At 33.2% G+C, this 20728-nt stretch overlaps 1 protein-coding gene across 2 annotated transcripts in view; it reads right to left on the bottom strand.

Annotated features, from left to right (window-relative positions):
• LOC145960367 (uncharacterized) overlaps nt 1-20728 on the bottom strand; it is a 140946-nt gene that overhangs the window by 13026 nt on the left and 107192 nt on the right. Inside the window, exons 1-2 of one of the 2 annotated variants that reach the window (XM_083079763.1) lie at nt 2022-2814; nt 1617-1691 (exon numbers count right to left, since the gene is read on the bottom strand). The exons of the other annotated variant lie outside the window; for it this stretch is intronic. Coding sequence (XP_082935889.1) covers nt 1617-1691; nt 2022-2036 — 90 coding nt within the window. The 5' untranslated portion in view covers nt 2037-2814. Of the gene's footprint in view, nt 1-1616; nt 1692-2021; nt 2815-20728 lie in introns of those variants that run through there. 2 annotated transcript variants of the gene reach the window in all.

Below are 20728 nucleotides of genomic sequence, written 5' to 3'. Positions count from 1 at the left end.
ATACACTTTGAATGAGGCAGATTCGTGTCAGAAATTTGCATTTCTGACAAGAATTAATTTCTTTATATCTTGATGAACTGAACCAAAAAAATAATTAATTAAAATAAGAAAGATTGATCTATATTATATTTGAACTTTTTTTTGCTTATAATGACCTCTAAATAATTTTAGAGTTTTATCCTATATACATACAATTATGTTATTTTTTTATTTTTAAATTTATTTTATATTTTTTTCTATATAATATTCCGTGTTTTTATATAAATATAAAGTTAATAAAAAATTATAATGTTATAAAATATCTAAATAAATTAGTCTAGCTTCCTGCCAATAAATTCTTGGTAGGAAACGCGAATGAAAGTTCGAACATGAAAATGTGAAAATTCTCAGTGTATGCAAATGAAAAATGTACGCAAAGGTATTCGACTTTCTTGAGACTACAGTTTTCTCTGCGATGGTTAAATTTCAACAAAATATAAATATATCAATTACATCGGCGTAACTTCCTTTAATTTTAAGAGAAAGTAAAGTATATACTCCTTTTATAACATATTTATACTATATTATATTATTTACAGTCTATTATATTCATATACGAGACATTTAAAGTTTCTAATTATATTTTCTTCCGTAATACTATGTTACATTATTATAATATGATAAACTGATTAAGTGATTTGCACACAAATGTGAATAACGTGAAAAAGATTACACGCTCTCTGCTTTTTTCCGACATATTCGCGTCTCCCAAGTTATGCGCTTCAGAATAGGCGTTTTTAAGCAAGGTGGGAATCGCGTGGTCAATGAACGGTCTCGTCTGGCACGATATATCGGCTGTAGAATTACACGATCGCGTTGTTTGCAAGTGAAAATGTTCTCTTTCTCTCTCTGTTCCCCTAGAAGCACCGGGGACCGGAGTTCATCCGGTCTATGTGCTACCAGCTCCCAGCTGTAATTCATCTCGGCCCGTCGTGCCTATACGTAAAGTAGCACTTGAATGATGCGCCGCAAGTAGATCGAGGTTAAAGATTTCTATGCCCCAAGGTTAAGGATGTTTGTAAGCATCTCGATTCTTTCAAGCTCTAGGGCCTGTCAAGGCCTCCGGGGCTACAGCTGTTGCTTAAAAAAAGAAATCTTTTTCGACCACTTTCATTCGCGTATCCATCAAGTGACTCTCTCCTGCTCGATATCGGAATTGTCGAACTAGACCCTAATTGCAGATTGTATTTTTGACTATATGGCCCTTATCTTTAAAATTGCTCTCTTGACTTTATATTGAAATTTATAAAAAAATCGAATATCGATTTGAAGAAGACAAAGATAGGATTTACATCAAGTTACCTTTTTTTTTTACATTTTTAAAAGATTCATGTAAGAATAACAAATGGATCATTTACTTTGTACTTTAAATGAATTTGTAATCAAGGATAAAAAAATTGCAATCATCTATACATTTCTTGTTTTATATTGCATTATTATAGATTAATAAAGTGTTAAATTTTTAATTTATGTTGATAAATTTTATATATAGAGTATAAAAATAATTTCGCACTAATGAGATTCATGCAGTGCTCTACACTATTTTTTTAAATGTGCATTATATTTTCTGAATTTACCTTCTCGTCACTTAAATTTGCGACGTTGGGTTCCGAGAATACTGTTATTATTGCCGCCCATATGATAACAGCAACCTGTAAAATGAACGAGCATGATATACCTCGTGTACGTTACTAATTATTTGTATATTTTGATATCATTTAAAATTAACAAAAGAAGTTTCATTCATTATTTTAAACGTTAGATTCAATTAAATATATTTTTATTATGCTTTATTAATTTTATATAAAACTTTTCATTTTTCCGTATCACTTCTCCTAAGAATAGAATACGTCACAAATTTCATTCACTCATTAAAATTAATATTGTTTATTATACATATGTCTATTTCAGATGCAAATATATACGTCGTCAAGTGTCAGTCAAATGCGGAAGAAAAGCACGCATATAAAACCGAAACTCACAGCGTAGAGTCGCATATCTTCTGCCTTAACGCATTAATGAGCGAGAGTCTTCTTTCCCGTTGCTTTCCCGCCGCCGATTTCCGGGGTGTCCTCTCTTAGCTCCCTTATCTGTATATCCTGCAGGACGTCCGTATCCGAAGCGCGCACTACGCAACGAGACAGTGTACTACTTGATCCCGATGCGATACAGTTGACTTAAGCCGAAGCTCCAGTTATCCCCACGCGAGACGGACGATCCGACAAGTCGGCCGCTTAGCGAGCCACCTACAAGTCAAATCCCTCCAGCATCCTCGTGTCGCTTACCTGGCAGTCTCCTGGAGGAAGCCAGGAGTGGGGCGATGAGAACCATCGAAGAGGGAACCAGGTACGGAGGGTAAATGAAAAGGGAGATGCACTTGACGAGCTTGTTTCCGCGATTAAACGGTGGCGGAAATTAACTCCCTGATCGTCTAAAATCAGGAATTCCTTCTCGAATTAAGTGGACCCTCACCGAATTTTTTCTTCGAGGTCTTTTTATGGAAATTTGATGTTCTGCACGCTTGCGTGAGAGTAATCTTGACATTATTTCGAAAGATAAATTTAACGATTTGCCTTTTTACAGAAAAGTTATCACACGCCAGATATAATCGGTTTTCATTGTCTTATGATCAACAGTAGCGGAACGCGAGGTCGTGAAAGTGACATTGGCCGCACGTAGAGGGAACTTTAATGACTCTCTTTCTCAATTTTCCTCTCCTTTATTCTCAAATATCATACGTGCCGTTATATTTACGACGCTTGATTTCACTGGAGCAATTCAATTGATTTTCGAATAATTTTAACAGAAAGATAAAAATCACTCGTTTAAAAAAAGATTTATGAATGAAGAAGAATATATAAAATACATACTTGTAGAAGAAAAAAATTGTTTTCAAATAGAAAATTATAAATATTACCTTGAAAAATATTCTTCCGCTCTTTTCGAAATTCGTTACTTGAATTTAAAAAAAAATTTAACAACAAGATAATAATTATAGAGGAGCTCCACATTTTAAGATTATATTTATAAATATGATATTGCAATAATAAAAAGATATGTAAAGAAATATGTAACAACGTTATATGCCGTAGAAGAAAGATATTGATAAGCAAATAATTTAAAAACGAAACTATAAATTTGTTATATTGTTTATGATATGCAATACTTTTATACTTTTTCATACATAAATAGTTAAAAACTTAAATTAAAGTGTAAGAGCCTTTCAAAATTGTCTGAAAAAGAAAGTTTAAATTCTCATTAACAACTACGGCATTAGTCCGTCAAACTCTTGGAATGTTTTTAGTTTAAATCACCAGACGACCAATTCGCAATAAATTCAAGACAGAAATGTTATTTATAACTTTATATATCGTGTAATAGAAAAAAATAAAATACAAAATACACACATATGTCAGAATTCATATACAGGGTGTCCCATTTTAACTTGGACAGTAAAATATCTCAAAAACTAAGTCCAGCAAACAAAAATGTTTCAGACAAAAGTTGTATGGTTTCGAGGGGGCCATAAGATGGTACTATTGGTTTGACCTTGAAGAGTCATTTGAAGGTCACGTGAAGGTCACTTCAATTTTTTTAAATGGAACACCCTATATATTTTTGCACGTTCTTGTAGCTTATCTCGAGAGCTTACCAAAACACTATAATTAAGTACCTTTTCGTTAAGTACTTTTTGAGTTATGAGGCTTGAAATAATTTCTTAATTTTACATAAACCGTAAAATATCTTGTAAAATATTCATTTTTCGATTATCTTACCTTAATACTTTTATGTACAAAATAATGAGAGGAATCAATTGGTGTAAAGAAAACACAGTTGTTTTTAAGAAAAAATATGGAATTGTTAATTGCAAATTACATATTTTTTCTTCAAAACAACTATGTGTTTTCTTTACACCAATTGATTCCTCTCATTATTTTGTACGTTAAAGTATTAAGGTAAGATAATCGAAAAATGAATATTTTACAAGATATTTTACGGTTTATGTAAAATTAAGAAATTATTTCAAGCCTCATAACTCAAAAAGTACTTAACGAAAAGGTACTTAATTATAGTGTTTTGGAAAGCTCTCGAGATAAGCTACAAGAATACGCAATGACAAATAGTAGGTTCCATTTAAGAAATTGAAGGTGACCTTCATGTGACCTTCAAATAACTCTTCAAGATTAAACCAATGGTACCATCTTATGGCCCCCTCGAAACCATACAACTTTTGTCTGAAACATTTTTGTTTGCTGGGCTTAGTTTTTGAGATATTTTACTGTCCAAGTTAAAATGGGACACCCTGTATACAGGGTGTCTTATGATTTGACATTAAGAGCGTGTTATTAAAGCTATTTAGAGCTGAAATTATTTAATAAATATAAACATAAATTTGTAAATGCTTCCTAACAGAACGACAACTATTGAAAGTTGATGTGAATATTTGAAAAAGGAAAGAAAATAGACATTATTTTAATTTGTTTACAAGTATATAATAAATTTTCTTCAAAATTATATATCTTCTACAGATTCAATACAAAGTCTTGTAATGTATTGCCCTAAAAGTGGTCTAACAATTCGCTCCATCATACCTGGAGAATTTCTTATTTGCGTTACTGCATCCATAATTCTGTTCACAAGTTCATCCCTATTGCAAGATTATTCTACATAAACTGTTAATTTCATATTCATAAACAATACCAGATTAGTAAAAAATGTTTTAAATATTCACATCAACTTTTAATAATTGTAGTCCTATTAGCAAGCATTTACCGACATATGTTTATTAAACAATTTCAACTCTAAATGACTTCAATAACACCTTTAATGAATGGATTTCGAGTCATAGGACATTCTGTATATATTAGGATAGGACAGAATATACAAATTAAAGTAGATTAAAATTTCTGTTCTGTATTTTGTTATCGCGTGATAAATTTTGTAAAATGGGCTTTAAAAATTATTGATGCACATTATCCCCTTGATACATCCCTTGATACACATTATCAATATTATGAACAATATGGTGTTCCCGCTACACCTAGCTTTTGTTTTTCGGCAAAGTCAGAACCGCCAATTCTACTCTCATTCCTTCATTTTCCTCTCTGGTTTTCCCCTATCCCATATCTGGTAAGTTGTATGCCACGAAATCAGAACATGCGAATACTAATGTACCAGTATCGTTCGGTACATGTCTATTTTCCAACTTTAACCGTTAACCGGAACTGCATACATTTTCCTCTTATTTTCACGTGAAACTATTATAACGAATGAGTTATAATACTGGAAAAAAGAATAATCGTATTCTTTACCGAAGAATACTGATGCAGCACGTGAAAGACGAAACGATTAATCGACTCTTTAAATGTTTTCTATGAAAGAAACGCAGTTTTAATAAATATAAGATAAATAAATTATCTTAATTATGTAGAGTACAAGCGAAATTTTATCTATAATATTGTGATAAAATATGTAAATTTTTTTACATATTTTATCACAATATTAGCAAGTATTGTTGGTTCCTTTCCAATTCCTTTTATTTTATGTAATACTAACATATAGCACATGCTTTGTAACATTCTATAGCTATAGATATTTTATAGCTGCATTTTCTCTTTTTCCAATATGTACAAATGAAAAAAGTTTTAAAAAGTGAAGTTTTATACACAAAGTAAAAGATCGATAAATGCTCTTCAATGTTAATTGTAATTAATTTAAATTGTAATTATAAATATTAATTTTATCGCCTTGATGAGAAAAATTTTAAATCTTTCAGAAAATTTTAGGGACTTTTTATTTAAGTTTATGAAGAATTCTAAAAAAATATATCAGATTTATTCAATCATTCTCGTTGAGCTTACGCACTACCATCCGCGTTTGGCTCCTATGGCCGTTTAAAAATTTTTAAAGTTTAATTTAATATATATTTGTAGACGACCGAGAAGTATCGAGTTGAGGTGTCTCTGAATAGCTCAATGATAAGAGCAGTCGCCCGGCAAGCGAAAGACTCGGGTTCGATTCCCGATTCAGCGACTTTCAGCCCGATATTTTTCTCGTCTACAACACTATAATAGGGGGGAAATAGGGATAATAATTAAATAATTTCTCGAATTGAGAATTATTTAAATTTGCTTGGTACCGTACCAAGAAAATTTTGTGCCCTGTGCACACAAATAAGTTTCAACGAAAACTTAATTCTCGTTGAGCTGACGCACTACCATCCGCGTTTGGCTCCTATGGCCGTTTAATAATTTTTAAAGTTTATATTTCAATATTCGGAGCCTAATTTCTTATAGTTTATTTAGATTTATTCAAATTTTTTTAAATATTATTTTATAAAATTATAGAATAAAAAAATCTCAAAATATTTAACATTTATATATAAGAAATTATAATAAAATTTATTTATGGCAAAAATATGAAATATCTTCATTCTTGTTCTGAAAATTTTTGAAAAGTGTGCCAATTCGTAGAAAAAAAATCTTAAAATCTTTTGAGAATGTTTTAAAAATTTTTTACAATTTTTATAGAAAATTTTTATGAGAAATTCTAAATAATAATCTAAATAATTTTCGTCAGTGCAATGCAAGAAGAAATTTTTAATTAAGATAATTTCTTAATTAAGATATTTGATAAAAATCGATTAAAATAAATATCAAGATAAAATAAAATATCAAGACATGTTGGAACGTTAGATTGAAAATAAGTTAGCGCTAGAAGTTCATATTTTTTAATAAACAATAGTTCAAACGAATGCTTTCTTTACCGGAATATTTAATCCCTCGATTTGCGTTATTTTTTAATAGATTTTTAATAGTTAAGATTTTTAATAGTTAAGATTTGACACTTCTTCCTTCACATGGGCGGCTTCAAGGCAGAAATAAATTCTAGCCTTACCGGAACCTTAGCGAAATTTGAACCCGCGACTGATTGGCAATCAGCTGATCGTGACGTATGGGCGCGCATGCCCGTACGCTACGCTGATTTTGTCGACGGTTGACAATGTTATTGCGAATATTTATGATCAGCGTCTCTTGAGCGATGAAAAAATGCGAGATAACGGGAACAGTCGAGTTTTTCTGAAGGATCGAAAGCTCGAGAAGATTCTTGATGCCCGTTAAATTCGAATTCTCGAATTATAGAATATTATGAGAAATTTAATCCGGGATGATTTTTATGATTTTCGAACAACATAAGATCTTTTTTCGAATACAAATATTGTCAGAAATTAAATTTGTCGAACTTGTACGATCTCAAAATCTTTATCTTTTATACTGTTACTCTTACACTTGTATAAGAGTAATAGTATAAAAGATAAAGATCAAGCGACGCGGTAGCGTCGTAACGCCAAGTACATAAAAAACTGATAAAAAATTGGATCCGAGAATTGAGAGTCACTGTTCTCGACGCGGCGCTATCAAGCAGCTTATCCGGAATTTTACGTTAAATGATGTCACATAAACTTTCGATTGAAATATTTCAGAAACTAAAGCCGTAATTAAAAATCTAACGGCATTTTTCTTATATAATGTGAATACAGCTTTCGATTGTGACCAGTTTGAATAAAATCGGTGCAGTCAATCCCGAGAAATGATAATCGCATGTCAGAATTGTGACATTTTTCATTTTCCATCATAAGATTCAGACTCGTGAACGTATCTTCGCACGCACACATTCAAAGCGATTTTGTCCCTCAAGCTGCGTTCATACCGCGCATATATGATTATTCGCTTTAGTGTGCAAAAATGCTTTAAGAAACAAAACCATTTATGTACATGTGTGTGCATACGTGTGATATATGTATATGTGTGTGTATACGTGTGAGAGATTAATTTATCGCATAACAATTTTCAGAAACCTCTTGGGGGTAAAATCTAATCTATCTCGAAAACGGTATCACAAAAATATAAAAACTGTGCCGTTAGATAAGACTTCTAAGGAGACTAATTTATCGTATTATAACAATATTCAAAAACCACCCCTTGGGAGCGAACTCTAATATCTAGAAAATGAAATCTTGTAAAAATACGCGACTTACCCTTAGTAAAGATTTTTAAAAATGCGTATATATTTTTTGCAGAAATAATATAAATTTTTACAAAAAAAGGTGATGATATCCTTCTAGAAACAACCTTATAACGGTAAAATAAAATACGTCAAGTATATAAAAAAATATCTTTAAAAAATCTAACATATATTTTCTGTAAAAATAATATTTTTTACAAAAAGCAGTGAGATCCCCTAAAAAAAACCTTATAAAGGTAAAAAAATACGCCAAGTACATAAAATCTAAAAGAGTGATAAAAATAAAATATTTGAAAACCGATATGAGATCAATACTATTAGCCAAGTACAATAAATTATGTGATATTAATTCGTAATCGATACTAAATAAGTTAAGATTACTTTAATTCCTAAAGCATTTTTTATATGATGTATATAATTTAAAAAAGTTTTACACAAATTCTAAATCGCATAAATGACCTTCAGGTCGAAGTAAGATATAAAAACTTGCGTGCCCCCCCCTCCTGCTCCGTCGTTTACATATCTTGAATAAAATAAAAAATTTGATTATACAATATACATATATACAATATATATTTGTTAATCCTTTCATTTAGTAAGTACAATTTACATTTTTATAAAATAAGCTTTAGACTACGAATATGCAACAGGCAGCCTGTGGGCCAGAAACGACCTGCGAAGCTTTTCAATCCGACTTACAACAATTAAACTTTACTTGCAGAGAAAATAAAAAAACTCATAAAAAAAGACATTTTACTTTGCCTAATCTCTATGTGATGATTTCCAGATAATACAGAGGAGACAAGATGTATAAGTTCAAAATTTAACTACGCGCGTGCGCGGTCTGTAGTGTAATTTTAAATTTTACATTGGGCTCATCAAAAATCTAACTTTTTCCTGTCTTAAATTATATGATTTAAATACGGAGCACGCCAAGTTTTCATATCTTACTTCGACCTGAAGGTCATTTATGCGATTTAGAATTTGTGTAAAACTTTTTTAAATTATATACATCATATAAAAAATGCTTTAGGAATTAAAATAATCTTAACTCATTTAGTATCGATTACGAATTAATATCACATAATTTATTGTACTTGGCTAATAGTATTGATCTCATATCGGTTTTTAAATATTTTATTTTTATCACTCTTTTAGATTTTATGTACTTGGCGTATTTTTTTACCTTTATAAGGTTTTTTTTAGGAGTTAGAGTAATACTTAACAGATTTAGATTACATTTTACTACACATTGCGTAAAGCTTCGATAATTTACAACCTTATATATTTATCTCAATTTAGAGAAGCACGTACGTTCCTTCCGATAAATGTTCACAAAAAATACATCGCACTTCAAATAAGTAAAAATCACTTGACACTATACACGATTTTAATTTTATGAAATATATTCGACGATTTTTTTTGATCATTGTATTATCGGAACATACGATACAGAGTTTGAAGAGATATTTTAAAAAATGCACGACAAATTATACTTGCGTTGATTAATATTCATCAACACCGAATTGTCCGCGAATACGTATACAATCTTCCACACATTTTTTCGCAAAAAACGATATATGAAATGCAATATTTCCCGCGTCGCATTTCACACAATACGGCAATTTTTGATCGGAAATAAGTTAGCACTGAAAGTTCATATTTTTTAATGAACTATAGCTCAAACGATTGCTCTTTAATTGCTCCCCTTTTAAAATTAATAGTTTTTTTAATGTTTGCAAAAAACGTAAAATTTGTCATTTTCACTAAAAAATATATTTTTAATGGTTTTCGGCAATTATATCCGGTATAAAACGATTGCCTCTAATTGCTCCCTATTGCGCCCTATCGTTCCTTTAACGATTATTGCATTATTTTATCGAAAATTAACAAATACATTTCACAAGTGACGACGTTGCCACCTATCGGTCACTTATCGGAACTAAATGTTTTAATAGTTTTCAGTAATTATATCCAACATAAAACGATTGCTTCTTAATTGCTTTACATTGCTCCATCGTTAATCGTAATTAATAGCACCGACGAGATAATATTAAAAACCGACAGCCCTGGGTAAATTTTCGTGATCACTACCCACGTGGAAAATGCCGATGCTGAAAAACGGGCCCAATATTGGTTTAATATCGGCAGTCAAGCGTTGGCAGACAATGCTGTCCCGTTGTTGGTTAATTGTCGGGTTTATAATGTCCCATAAAAAAAAAATAATAAAAAATCATGGCATAGTGTTACACTCCTGTACTTGACTTTCATTGGTCCAATATTGGTAACTACTGGCACGACTGGCAGCGATATTGGCTCAGTATTGGGCCGTTTATAATTTTCTACGTGGGTAAGTGGGCTCGGTGGGCCCGGAGATAATAGAAGATTGATGATATTACCGACCGTTTTTTGATTATATTGAAGACAATTACAAGAGTTATTTAAATCATACGAGTATTTTAGGTCATTCAGCTATTGTTTTATTATCGAAAATGTATAAACCTTTTATGTACCTGTCTCAAAAATGACAAATTATGTATCAAATCATTATTTTATTATCGACAATATAAAGATTTTGTTACCTACAGCAGCACTTTGCACGTTTTTTTTTCTGGTCACACTAAATCCCATAAGATCATCGGTTTTTAATAGTATCTCGTCTGTGTTAATAGTTGCATTTTTGTATTGAAAATTAACAAATATATCATTTCACAAGTGACGACATCGCCACCTATCGGCTACCTAATGGAATTATATATTTTAATAATTTTCGGCAATTATATCCAATATAAAACAATTGCTCCTTAATTGCTTCGCATTGCTCCATCGTTATAATTAATAATTATTGCATTTTTTTATCGAAAATTAACAAATAAATCTTTTTTTTTTTTTTATTGAGCAAAAGCCAGCCCTGGTCACATGACCATACAGCAATGGAGGGGAATATTTTATATCACAGTGTTACAGTCCAGAGTTGCGCGCCAAATACAAATCTCATGGATGACTAAGGCACATAATCAAGAACTTAACTTAGCTTATGTTACAGAATTTTATATCTATTAATAGACTAAGCTTAATAACTATTAGAGATTAATTCTATATCAGAGAATACTATACACGGCACTAGGGAGTAAAAATTGCGAATCAAATAAAAGTTCAAATTGAATTTAAATTAAAATTAGTGTCAATACTTAGAATAGATACTCAAAATTGCGCTCCCCTATGAATGTCTAAATGACTAGTTCACATAATACCTAATAATAGTCAAGCCCAGAAATAATAAATAGATTTCGGGTTAACAAAAGAAAATAGTACCGAACTGCTAGATATAAGGTCAACTCTAAAACATAAATTAAGTGAGCTCAAGAAGGAGAGAAAGGCAGTGTAAAGCCGTAGTATAATTACAACCTAAACTAAAATTAAAACTAAAATTAATATTAAAAATTAAAAGAAAATACATGCCCATCTTAGTCACTTGAAATAAAGATCTTAATTTAACTTAATACTACCGGAGATAATAACTAGTAAACGCGAACAGTAAATACCTAAAAACTTAAAGGTTCACTCTATAATTCCGACTAAATGAACTCATGAACTGGGAAACAAACAATGTGAAATTACAATATACATTACACATTAGATATTAAAATCAATACTTATGATAAATTTGTGTAATGCGGAAATCACTTCCACATCCCCATCCAATTGAGATAAAAGTAGCTCCATTGGAAGGGGAAATGTCTTCCCGGATCCTATCAGGCTCTCAATTAAAATTTTTCTTTGCGATTCGAATCGAGCACATTTCCAAAAAATGTGGTTTGCGGATTCTTCCTCATCACAGACCAGGTAGGGGAAGGAACTATCCGAAATCTATGCAGACTAGCAAAGAGAGAAGTGTGACCGCTCCTTAATCTACAAATAGAGACCACTGACCTCCTCGAAATATCAACTCCATGGAACCATGTCCTCTTAGAACTTGTAAGACACTTATCCATATACCATGAGGCTCTATCGATGCCAGAATTCTTGCACCAATCAAAGAAAGCAGAAAAGAGGTTTTTACTCCATTTAATTCTAAGGTCCCTCGAGGAAATATTGAGAGGAGAATCTGTACCGGAGCAGATAGCCTCTTTAGCTGCCGCGTCAGCTCTTTCATTTCCCACTATACCGCAATGACTGGGAATCCAAATAAATTTGACTCTTTTTCCCACATTCAAAAGATTAGCTGTGCAGTGTTTAATTTCAAGAATAAGAAAAGAAGTTCTACCACTCAATTTGGCATTAGCAAGCGCAACAATCACTGATTTAGAGTCCGAGAATATAGTAAACCTTTCACCTTCGACCGTTTCAATTTCTTTTACTGCGCATAGGATAGCCATTGCTTCCAAAGTAAAAATAGAAACAAAGCCCAGCGATCTACATTTCCTCACCAAGGATCCATCCTCCGATACCACCGAGAATCCAGAATGGTCCGATTCATCCTTCCTGGAACCATCTGTGAAAAGACAGTAAGACGATGCACGTTCCTCCTTAAAAATATCACAAAAAAGTCTCTGGCCATTAACAGACTTATCAAATTTAACACCATCCTCGAGATTGGTTTCCGGAGAGAAAATGAGCGAAGAATAGGGAAAATTGTAGCATAAAGGACGGGACTTGGACTCTATAAATAATGACAGATGGGATACTTCCATGTAAGAATCTAGAATAAGGGACGATCCTACACAATCCACTTGAGTCGGGTTTTCTAACAGATTCTGTAAGTTATTGAGAGTAGGAATGATAGGATGGACTGTTTGAGAATAAACTCTAGAGATATAGTTGCTACAGAGGAATTTAGATCTTAGAAAGAGGGGTGGTTCCTTCGCTTCCGCCAGAATGAAATTAGTTGGAGTAGACTTCCTCAAACCCAAAACAATTCTCAAAGCCTTATATTGAATCCAGCTTAATTCTTTGGTTCCTAGAGAGACCGTTGAGAATGAAACAACCATAATCCAGCCTAGATCTGACCAAAGCGTTATAGATGATTTTTAATAAACGGGGGTCCGCTCCCCACCATGTATGGGTTAAACAGCTAAGGATTTTCAATGGACATTGACACTTGCGCCATAAGTTATCGACATGGGCGCCCCACGAAAGGTTAGGGGAAAAAAGAAGTCTCAAAAATTTAACCCTCGGCGAGGGACGAATCACTCCACCATTTAGAAATAGCTGTGGGTTCCTCTCCATACAACTTCTGGAGCTTCTCTTAAAGAGACAGAACTTCGTTTTCTCGGTCGAGAGGTCCAAACCTATCGATGATAATTCCTCACTGACATTTTCAAGAGATAAATTAAGCTGATTAATATCCTGTCGCAAATTCCCAGTAGCGCAAAATATGGCAATGTCATCTGCAAATTGAATTATTTTGCAGTCTCCCACACATTTAGATTCTATTTCCGAAACGTAAATATTGTAAAGGAGCGGACTCAAGACACTCCCCTGAGGGAGGCCTTTGGAGGTCAAAATGATTTCATCAATATCCTCAAAGCGACAGTGGACTTGTCTGGCGTAAGTGGCATTCTGTATAAAGCCAGTAACATTCGGAGATACTCCAAAATCAATTAATTTCGAGATTAAAATATTCGGAAGGACATTATCATAAGCAGACTTGATGTCTAAAAACGCGGCTGGAAGAGCACAATTCTTTTTAAAAGCTATAAGAATTTCAGATTGCAAGATAGCGAGATTATCTATACACGATTTATTTCTTCTAAAGCCAAACTGAGACCTTGGAAGAATCTCCTTATATTCCACAAACCAGTTAAGTCTGTTCTCAATGAATCTTTCCATGATCTTAAACAGACAGGATGCTAACGAAATCGGGCGGAATTTTAAGGTCTCAACGTCCTTCGGAATGAAAAACACAAGGTATTGCGTCCATTCCAGGGGGATTATCTGATCTGTAAAAATTCTATTATATAGCTTCAACAGAAAAGTCCTCGCCGAATTAGGGAGGTTTGAGATAATCTTATAGTCTATGTTGTCGAGTCCCGGGCTGGCTTTAAGTTTGAGGTTATTTAAAACAGCATTCAACTCTTCCACAACAAAAGGGAGGTCAAGGACAGGATCGAAACCATCCACCGGGAGAGGAATCTTAGCACACCGTACCCATGGTGGAAAAAGAGAAGAAATTTGATTTTTGATAGTGTCCACAATGGCTTGATTATACTTATTGGGAGAATCACTAGAGTTAAGATAATTCTGAAAACTCTTTACTTTTTTCCAAATATAGGTCGGGTTGGAATCTTTTCTCAGAGATTCACAAAACTTCCTAAAATTCTCCTTCTTAATATTTTTGAGACCAATTCTTGCCTTAGCACATTCTCTCTTATACAGTAAGAAATCATCTCTAGTACCGGATTTCTTAAAATTATCCAAAGCTATTTTACGCCTAGCAACCACCTTGTCGCATTCCTCGCTCCACCACGGGCAGTGGCCAGATCTTTTTTTTAATTTAGAGGATGATTGATAGGAAGAAGAGAGTGGGTTTCCATAATCCACGGGTCTAGGAGAGGACAAGGTCCTTGAAGTATTATTCTTAGGCGAAGTCAAACTCAAGCAATCAAAAATCATAGAAGTGAAAGAAGAATAAATAGACTAGACATCCAAATTCCCGTCCCTAAGCAAAGTCTCACCCAAATCTTCAATTCTATCCTCTAAGGAAGAGCGGAAGATCCCCCAATCAGTGCTGGTAGAATGTAACCTCTGTCTTTTGGAGAATCGATTTTTAAGTGAAACTCTGGCATTCATATTTAACTAAATTGGCGTGTGATCACTACCCCAGAAGTCATCTCCAACAACCCAATCTATTTTAAGACAAAGAGAGGAATTAGCAAATGATAAATCTAAAGAAGAGGAATAATTTCTTTCCATCTCGAAATAAGTAGGGGAATTATCGTTGATATTCTCCATGATGGAGTATTTAAATCCCTGGCGAACAAAGATAAGGACACCTCCTCCCCTGCGCCTAATTCGATCGTTTCGGATTACGTCAAAACCCTTGAGCCTGATATTATCCTGAGGTTCCAGCCACGTCTCTGAAATGAGAAAAATGTCAACACCATTCGAATATGACGACAGTTCTAAAATCTTATGTCTAATGCTTCTCGCATTCCATTGAACTATTGAGATATTAGTCATTCTTAAGAGGTAAAACTGAATTGGGAGGTTTCCCAATACCTCCACAATTCTTAATATGCAGGTCAACCGTTTTAATCAGTCTCATCCATAGAGTGTCTTTATCTGGTGCTGCTGAGAGTTTGACCAGGAAGTCTTCAATTATTCCAGAATCCTCCCTCGGTTGGGATTGATTTTTAAGAACGTCCACGAAAGAAGAACCCGGACGAGGATTACGTTCTTGCAACAAACCTGTTCCGGGTAATCTCGGGAAATTCCTTAAATCCTTTTGAAGGAGAGCCACCGGAAAAGCGGAAGTTTTCTGAAGATTCAGTGACGCTCTTCTTGCCTCCACATAGGAAATGTTATCCAGAGCCATAGCCTTGTTAATGGTGAGATTCAGTTTAGATGTTTGGCATTCTCTGCTTAAAGAATGATGAGCCTCTTGACAATTAATGCACTTCGACTTGTCCGAGCAAGGGTTATCTTTGGTCCACGAATGGGCATTCCCAGAATTAAGGCAGATATCTTCTTCCTTTGGACAGCCTTTACTTGTGTGGCCAAATCTTCCACAGCGGAAACATCTCCTGAGTAGTGGAATATAAACTGTAACCGGGACTAACTTTCCACACCCTAACAGCCCTGGGCAAATCTTGACCTTTGAACGTTATACATACTGATTGAGAATCAACCCATTTTTTAGTTGTTCCATCTTTCCTTTTAAGTCTGAAGAGATTATGAATTGAAATAGATGGATTCTCATATTTAATGGCCTCGTTCAACTCATTAAGAGGAATATCCAAAGGGATGCCTCGAATGACACTCTTACGTTGAACTCTATATCGTGGTATGTATAGAGAGAGACCCAGCTTCTTAACTAGCTGATTCCTAACCGCAGTGTTGGCTTCCTGGAACGTACCAAAGTAAACCATCCAGGTATTCCACGAGTGGTGGGCAATGGACTGAAACTTAACGTTTGCTTTTGATAAAAGTCTAGAAGCTTCAATTACTGGAATTGACTTCGCACGATCTCCTAATTTTCTAGCAAAAACAGAGTACGGACCTTTATTGAATCTATCGTAGAAGACAGTCGATTCTTCAGCGGACGTATTAGGACCAGGCACAATGTCAGTTATCTTCGACTTTAGACTATTGGAAGAGACTTTTTCTTTACTTATATTTGACATTGAGTTATCCTCTTCACTCTTGGATTTCTTTGAGGTCCTGTTCTTGAGATACTTATTACTACCGGAAGTGATCGCTGCGACTTGAAAATCGGAAAGAATCTCCTCCGCAGATGACTCAGTAATATGCCTTTTGTTCCTTACTGATGGATCCAAAATAATGTCCATGACCTCTTCCCTGGACATAGCTTCCAATTTGCCCTTCGAGGAAGGACCCAAAATATTTACATCTTCTTCTTCGGTCATTGTCTCATCAGAGGACGGAAGGGGGTAACGCCCCCCGTCCTGATTCCGACAAATGTGGTTATCAATAGTTTTTGGCTGTGTAGTACGTGAAAAAATTTCCTTACACTAGATGTAGAGAGCGTATACAGGTACACTGACAACGGATGATGCCGCCCACCACAAGGTGCGAAAAACTCGCCAAATGGTCTCGAAAATGCACAAAAGATCGCACCGAGCAAAAAAACACGTGCTACCACTTTACCCGACCAGCACGCTCTCCAAACAAATAAATCATTTCACAAGTGACGACGTCGCCACCTATCGGCCGCCTGTCGGAATAAATGGCTCAACGGACAATGGCGCCAATATTCAAACATAATATATCAGCTCTATTGTTTAAAGCTATATCTGTCGGAATTTAATCAACATTTCCTATTGATTTTTTGGTAGAATAATTGCTCCTCGCTTTCTCTATCGTAATATTCAATTGCTCCATTTGTGCTATTAGTATTTTATAATATATTAGCCAAAAAACCAATCATTTTCTTGGAAAAACATATTTCCTACAGTCTATCGCATATACAGGGTGTCATGAAAGTTATCATAATTTTAAAAAATTAAGGTAGATTGGCTCAAAGTTAGAAGAAAAGTCTTGTACAGTTATGCAATATTCGCAATAATTAACGAGAAATAAATTAAAGAAAATCGGCTAATGCGCGTGGCTAGAAGTGCGTGGCGATGAAGGCGGTCTCATTGTAACATAATGGCGGCGCGCGGCGAAGCAGTGATTGGAGAGGGGAAGAGCCTTCGCCGCGCGCTTACACACTTATCGCTCCTCCCCTCCCCAATCACCGTTTCGCTGCGCGCCGCCATTATGTTACAGTGAGACCGCCTTCACCACCAATGCTTGTTTCTGTTGACAATCTTTTGTTTAGTCATGTGAACAGATTTTCTTGTATTTCTGCTGATATGTTGGCAACATAATCGAATATATCAGTTTTTTTTTATACAAACTGTAATCTTTCCTTTAAAATTTGTAATGGGCATTTGACGAAAATCTGTTCTAACAGATTTGGTTATCTGGGAATGATGCCAGTTCCTGCTCGGTTTTTGCTAAAAATTTGATATCAAACTGCATAGCACAGATTCTGTTCGGTTTCTGCAATCAATCTGACATCAAACTGTTTTGCGCAGGTCCTGCTCTGTTTCTGTCGCTAATCTGTTATAATAATTTTATACAACTTCTGTTCGATTTCTGCCAACAATCTGACAACAAACTGTTTTGTACAAGTCCTGCTCTGTTTCTGTCGCCAATCTTCTATAATAATTTTATACAACTTCTGTTCGGTTTCTGCCAACAATCTGACATCAAATTGCATTACTCAGATTTTGCTCGATTTCTGCAACCAATCTGATATCAAACTGTGTTGCGCAGATCTTGCTCGATTTCTGCCACTAATCTGCTATGATAATTTTAAACAAATCCTGTTCAGTTTCTGCTATCAAATTATGTCAGCAGGTTTTGTAACATTTCTGCTGACATTCTGTTATCATTATTTGATATAACAAATTTTTTATACAATCTGCAATCTTACTGTCGACAAAAATTTGTAGCAGAAATTAACAAAATCTGTTTGAACAGACTTTGCTGACTGGGTTAACATTCAGAAAGAAACAAAAATTGAAATTGAAGATGTTTTAAGTACTGAAATATTAAATACTAATAATGAAAAAGAAAAGAATTTGATATCGCTATCATTTAATGATATAATTAATATTGTAGATAATAAATATTTACATATGCCACAACAATGGACATACATGAAACACTTCAATGATAATATAAAATTATTGATATTTTATTTACCAATGGTCAGCATAATTAAGAATTCTGAAAGTGGATACAATGTTTACGCACAAAAAGAAGTTATACTCAATGAAAATATGCTATTAAAAATAAACATCTTAAAACAGCCTATTATAAATATTCCACTTGATATACAAATACATAATATTATTGAAAATTTAGAACATTTGAAAGAAACATTATTTTCTATAAATAATCTTAATATATGCTTGGGCGCTAATGTTGCTAATGAAATTGAAGAGATAGGATATGATTTGGCTTACAAAGACTCTGGTATGTGGACACATAAAAAATATACATTAATAATATCACATTTATTGAAAATATGTAAGTTTTGTTCTAATATAAAAAAATCGTTAAAACGAAAGTATCTATCGAATGAAAAGGATTCAATTAAAAGAATTAGATTGTTAGCGACTACTGTACAAAATAAACAGAAATTATTATTATTACGGAAGAAATATTATAAGATAGAAAAAGCGAAGAAAAGAAACAAATATGTTGAAAGAAGAACTTATGGATTGTATGACAAAAATTCAAAAAATATCCGTGAAAACAGTAGATCAATTAAGAAATAAAGGAATTCCTAACAATGAAATTATTGTAATGCGTAAAATAATACAGAAAACAAAGTAAACAAATCCAAGGTCGAAGTGTGGATCCCATTATGCATGTTAATGTATATGAAATCACCAACTGCGTATAATTTTTTACGGGATAACACACACACCAGATATTACCTTTTCTATGTGTGAGAACTATACAAAGGTAAGTATAAAACACATTAAAATAGTGTTTTATAATGTATAATAAAATTTTTAATCAATATGTGTATATATCATAAGTGTATATTATATATTTAAAAAAATTGTTTTAGATATCTTTCTCTAATAGATACTCCATGGTTTCGATAATAAATTTTTTGAGATGTTGAGATTAGTATTAGAAAAAAAAGAAGATAAGCAGAAACATGGTGTAATATTGCTTGATGAAATACATCTTAGAGAGAATATTTATGTTAATTTAAAAAAACACATATACTGGACTAATCGATTTTGGTATTGATGGACCACAACCATCAGATCTTAATGAAAAAGCAGACCATGGTTTAGTTATCATGTTTCAACCAATAGCAGATTCTTATTCTCAACCGATCGGAGTATTTGCTTCTAGAGGATCTGTAACAGGAGAAATGCTTGCACAACTTGTAATTAAAATATGATTTATGCGTTTAATCCAATAAAAGTTGTAAATGTAATAACAGAATTGCAAATATAATATTTTCTGATTATGCTTATTTACAGGCTATTTCATTATTAGAAAATATTGATGCTAAAATTCATGATGTGATTACTGGTGCAGCCACAAATAGGAAATTTTAGACTGTAGTAGGTGTATATGGCAAAAAAAATTTAAAAAATAGTTTCGATCATCCAACAGTTAATGGACGTTATGTATATGTTTTTTCCGATACGCCACATTTGATGAAGACGATAAGAAATCGATTACATAATACGCCATTACAGGTAAAATAACTAGTTAAATTACTATGTAATTATGTTTACATTAGACTGTTCAAATTATAATTTTCAAAAATTATAATTTTGAATGAAAAAAATCGAAGAATCATAATAAATTTATACAAATTAAAATTATTACTTGTGCATTATTTCTATTAATAGCTCAATCCAGAGGAAAAATTAATAAAATGGGATTACTTCCGAATCTTACATAATAAAGACAAAACATTGCCAGCTGAGATGCGGGTATGTCCAAGAATGACAACAAATCTTGGAACTCAGTAACGTCGTTAAAATGAGAGTGTTACTAGCAGTTCAAGTAAGAATCTTTCCTTCTCTTTTTCTCTTCCTCTTCCTCTCTCTCTCTCTCTCTCCCTCTATATATATATATATATATATATATATATATACACTCAGTCCAAAAAAAAGCGGTACACTTAAAATTTGAAAAAAAATCATCAAATTTCAAATGACGATAACTTCGTAAATAATAAAGATAGAAAGGTCTGTAAAAAATGAAAATGAAGCTTGGAATCTCTACTTTAAGAATCGATTTATTTCAATGTTGCGAGATAAATTTATTTAAAATGGCGGATAACAAAGCAAAAACATGCGAAATTGAAAAATAATGGTCCGAGTTTGCCACGGCACATGGCGTCAGCCAAATGTCGCAACTCAATGGGATAAAAAACATATGATAGTACAAAGTT

This window comes from Camponotus vicinus, unplaced genomic scaffold (genome assembly GCF_025532165.1).
Source record: "Camponotus vicinus isolate PSW18456_S1 unplaced genomic scaffold, iyCamVici1.0 SCAF_10, whole genome shotgun sequence".
Lineage (NCBI taxonomy): Eukaryota > Metazoa > Arthropoda > Insecta > Hymenoptera > Formicidae > Camponotus > Camponotus vicinus.
The sequence above is the reverse complement of the archived record's forward strand: the minus strand, read 5'-3'. Positions and strand labels throughout refer to the sequence as shown.